This window comes from Panthera uncia, unplaced genomic scaffold, assembly GCF_023721935.1.
Source record: "Panthera uncia isolate 11264 unplaced genomic scaffold, Puncia_PCG_1.0 HiC_scaffold_1272, whole genome shotgun sequence".
Lineage (NCBI taxonomy): Eukaryota > Metazoa > Chordata > Mammalia > Carnivora > Felidae > Panthera > Panthera uncia.
The window spans coordinates 4,590-9,372 of record NW_026057890.1 but is presented as its reverse complement, the minus strand read 5'-3'; the positions used below and the strand labels follow the sequence as shown (position 1 = coordinate 9,372).

The following is a 4,783-nucleotide window of genomic DNA, read 5'->3' as shown; positions in this document are numbered from 1 at the left end:
ATGGAGGCACCTCAGTATGTGTCCTGGATTCTTCTGGTTCCAGGACCCCTTACCTCCCTTAACCCTCTTTCCTGATGGAAGTAAAGGAGCTGAGCTTACTGGGTCAGACTTTTCCTTGAGGCACGAGGTTATAATGAGGGACATTTGCTGGGTCCTCAGGAGACAGTCGGGAGATCAGAGGTAATTATTTCTTAAACTGTTCTGAAGATACTGTTAGGTTCCACAAGGTGGGCTGAGGCTTAAGGATGGGCAATTTTGAGAATTATTTGAAGCAGATGCTCAGGAGGTCAGAACCACATTTCTTGACACCAGCCAACCCCTTCCTCCCCCACTACCAACACACACAGCATCATTCCCTGAGGGTGCTGAGGGGAATAGCCTGTGGTTAGGAGGGAAGAAAGGAGCCGTGTTGGGGAGGATATGGTATTTTTGACTATGTGTCTCTGGATTACTACTACACAACATCTACCCATGGGATGAACATACCATTCTTTGTCAAATCAAATGCATTGTCTCTGAATCACTGAAGTTTCTGTTGCTCTTAACCAGATTCCTCCAAATGAATTGTTTATTTCTTATAATTCAGTGAAAATAATGTTACTGTTTTCGGATTTTGACAAAAGATTTTCACATATAATATCTCATTGAATTTTCATAATGATCCTGTGAGGTAGGTTTTAATTTATTCATTTCACATGTAAGGAAACTAAGGCTTGAAAATGGTTAGCTTTGCTTATGGTCACAAAGCTGACATATGGCAGAAATAGTACCTCAAATCAGGACCTTGACTTCTGGTCCAGAGTTTATTACATGGCACTAAAACTATAGGTGTCCTGTAATCTCCCATCTTCCCAGCCCTCATGCCTTCTCCTGAGGTTACATAGTTTCCTCAGTGGCTGTGGTAAAGGTATGGGCAATAATCATGTGGTTTCTCTTGGAGAAAAAAGCAAATGTTCTTGGCCATTTTAATCTGTGCTGTTTCTTCTTTCTTGGATTATGCTCCGTGCTGACTTTTGCTCCTTTCCCTCATGCTTATAGACCACTTCCTGCTGTCACTGAAACTGTGAGATCAATCCAGCTGCATCTTTTCTGCCTGGAATGTGAATCACTTATCTCATGCTCCAAAGCCCTCTCTGACCCCAGACCCAGGCCTCTGTGTGTCCTTGTGTTTTTACTTTCACATGAGAGAATCGTGGCACTGGAGGTATTAAGGGGTGTTAGAGAGACACGTACTCCCTAAATAATTCCTTATCTGCCCCGATATTTGATTGCTCTACTGCTCACCCATGGCCACCCAGTCCTGAATGTTCTTCCTTGGCCCTGGAGAAGTCACTGCTAACACAGAGACAGGGTGATGACCTTCTAGCTCAGGGATCAGGGATTGGTGGATGTAAGGCCTTGTCTGATTCTGTCACTAAATAGATCTGTGACCCTTGGCCATTTTCTTCTTTCTAGACTGCAGTTTTCTAACCTAAAAAACAATAGTATTTGGCACAGGATATATTGCAGATCTGAATAATTCTGTACACTTTTTATAGTTATGTGATAAATAGAACTGGAGGGAATGCCCGTTTTTTCTTCCGTTCTCAATAATTTGGCGCAATTTAGAATTCTTTGGCTTTCACATGACAGCTATTACCAAGAGCTTCTGTTTTTTTCCAGGTCACTACAGCTCTGAACTTTGTGTCTACCTCTGTACACCACCACCTTAAAGGAGAGGGAGCTACAGGACGAGATACTGAGGAGAAAAACAAAACATTCATTTGTGAAATGGTTGGGGAATAATCCAAGGAAGAACCTAATCAATGTTGGAGTCATCAGGGACCATTTATTCTGTAACCTGGGAGTCAAGTGAAGTTTGGAGGAGTGAGGTATCTCCAAATTAAGAAAGTTTCCAGGTGTTAGGATTTTTGGCAGTTTCAGATGAAGGTTAGTGGTATAAGACTTAAGGAATGTGTAAGGTCAGCCCTGATTAAATCCAGTGCCAATATTCAGAACTTGGGAATGTGAGCTTGATGGGAAGGGTTTTTATTTAACATTAATTCCTGGGCATCTGCTTAAACCTGGTTATGTCATTTGCTCCAGGTCATAGATATACTAGGATATCAAATTCTGGAAACTGGTTTCTGAACTTCTTGTCCAACACATTTCCTACTGGACCAAACTAATTTGCCTCCTCTGTGTTTGAGGTTCTTGCAGAAATATTAGTTACGCTGAAAATCATTTTTGACTGTTTACTGAGACCAATGGGGGAAGAGTGATGGTGCTGGTGCTGTTAGTGAGACCATAGATCTTGAGCTCCCAATCTCCACATCAACTGACTTTAACCTGCTTCCTTTCTTTCTAGTAGCCCTTCACGCTTCTAAGTGAGATGATCACCATAATTCTTTCCAATAATTCTCATCACTTCCCACATACTTTCTTCTTGGCTGGCATCCCAGGACTGACTGCTGCCCACATTTGGATCTCACTTCCCTTTAGCTTTATGTTCTTCCTGGCAGTGACTGGGAATGGTGTCCTGCTTTTTCTCATCCGGACAGAGCACAGCCTTCACCAGCCCATGTTTTTCTTTCTTGCCATGCTCTCCTTTGTTGACCTGGTTCTCTCCCTCTCTACTCTGCCCAAGATGCTGGCCATCTTCTGGTTTGGTGCTACAGCTATCAGCTCCCACTCCTGTCTTTCCCAGATGTTCTTCATCCATGCATTCTCTGCTATGGAGTCAGGAGTGCTGGTGGCCATGGCCATGGACCGCTTCGTGGCCATCTGTAACCCACTACATTATGCAACCATTCTTACCCCGGTTGTTGTTGCCAAGATTGGAGGCCTGGTAGTGCTGCGAGGTGTGGGATTGACCATCTCCTTTCCAAGCTTGGCCCGTCGGCTGTCCTACTGTGGCTCTCACACGATTGCCTATACCTACTGTGAGCATATGGCAGTAGTGAAGCTGGCCTGTGGGGCCACCACTGTGGATAACCTCTATGCCTTTGCTGTGGCAATCTTTCTTGGTGTGGGGGATGTGGCCTTTATCGCCTACTCTTATGGGCAGATTGTGAGGACCGTGATTCATTTTCCTTCACCTGAGGCATGTGCTAAAGCTGGCAGCACATGTACGGCTCATGTCTGTGTCATCCTCTTCTTCTATGGACCAGGCTTTCTTTCTGTAGTCATGCAGCGCTTTGGCTCACCCACAGCCTCTGCTGCTAAGGTCATGCTTGCCAATCTCTACTTGCTCTTTCCCCCTGCACTGGACCCCATTGTCTATGGGGTCAAGACCAAGCAGATCCGGGAGCAGCTGCTTAAAATGCTGAGGCCCAAGCAGATTGACCCCACCTGAGTGCAATTCTCATGAACTGGACATCAGGGGCCAACGGTGGTCTTCCCCTTTGGAGTGGGAGCCCCACAGCCTAGTTCATTTACTTGGTGGGGACATTCAAGAGAAAAATGAAGTTTTCTTGAGTGTTTGAAAGTTGGGAAATCTCTTCTGAGGTCTATATAGTGTTTAGATATTGGGATGGAAGACAGGGGTATCTCAAGAAAGTAATTTTTTGGATATGTTTTTATTCTAAGAGTTTGTGATTTACTTGTGTTGAGAAGACAAATGAATCAAGGAATTAAGAAATAATTAAGGTATCTATGGACCTGGAGCAAGTAACTTAGGAGATTAGGGAGAGATGAACTGGATGCCTATTTGTACATATGAGAACATGGGCCACTTCCCACCATGACACTGACACAGGCAGTCTGTGGGAGTGGATAGGCCTTGGGTAAAATTTTGGCATCACGGAAATAAAGGTGACAAACTATGGAGATTCTTTAGAGTTTCAGGTTCATGAGAGAAACTTTTTAAAAAATACTCATGTTCCATCTGATTCTGGAAGTGCTTTAGTTCACGTGCTTTGATTCTGTTTTTGAGATGGATGACCCTCTATGACTCCTGTAGTATCATGTATTTTTAAGCTCTGAGAATAATGATAATTGTTCTTTTATTTCTTCATTTTTAGTCTTAGGTGCAGAGCCTTGAGTTAAAGTTTATTTCACACAATAATTATTGTTCTAATTCTTTATTTTCTGTCTTGATTCCTAATTCTTTGGGCCATTCTCGTCCAGTTCCTACTATTGGCACTCACTTTAATGTGTTTGTTGTATGTTCCTAAGTATATATGTATCCTTGCAACATATGTAGTGTTGGTGGTATGTTATGTAATATACATAAGTCTCCTTCTTTAGTTCCCCAAGTGTCCATGCTTCCTCCAGCCATGGGTAGTCTGGGCTCTTGTTATTGGGAGTGCACCTCCCTGTCTTTTTCCTTGTTATTCCTACTCATCTTGAGCTTCAGTCTAAACCTCACCTCTTTGAAGAAGGTTTTATAAGATATATCAGGTCACTTTATGAACTCAGAACTCCATGTATCTTTCTTTAATTATCCATCATAATTAAATATATGTATATTTAATTAAATATATACATATTAATTATATATTAATTAAATATATCTTAATTAAATATATATTAAATAAATATATAATAATTGGTTTAATGATCTTTGTCCCCCATCTCTACTAAATGGTGAATTGCATTGTATCCTTAACATAGTACTCATATGATAGGCACTCAATAAATGTTTTCTCAATAAATGCATTTTATTATTTTAATGGATTATATCATTACTAGCATGTTTCTTCATTAGTCGTATTGACATATGTGTATTTTGGATTAAATGAGTACATTAATCTCAAAGTGTGGCACGGTAGGCACTCAGTAACTTTTTACTGAAGAAATGAAA

At 41.6% G+C, this 4,783-nt stretch overlaps 1 protein-coding gene across 1 annotated transcript; it reads left to right on the top strand.

The window, feature by feature from the left end:
* Window positions 1–920: 920 nt before the first annotated feature.
* On the top strand, window positions 921–4,478 carry LOC125916861 (olfactory receptor 52K1-like). Its single transcript, XM_049623121.1, has one exon. The coding sequence runs from the start codon at window positions 2,372–2,374 to the stop codon at window positions 3,332–3,334; it is 963 nt and encodes a 320-aa protein (XP_049479078.1). The 5' UTR covers window positions 921–2,371; the 3' UTR covers window positions 3,335–4,478.
* Window positions 4,479–4,783: the final 305 nt, after the last annotated feature.

Bases quoted from the DNA above. Each gene is read 5' to 3' on its own strand.
- LOC125916861 (XM_049623121.1), top strand. From the start codon at position 2,372: ATGATCACCATAATTCTTTCCAATAATTCTCATCACTTCCCACATACT.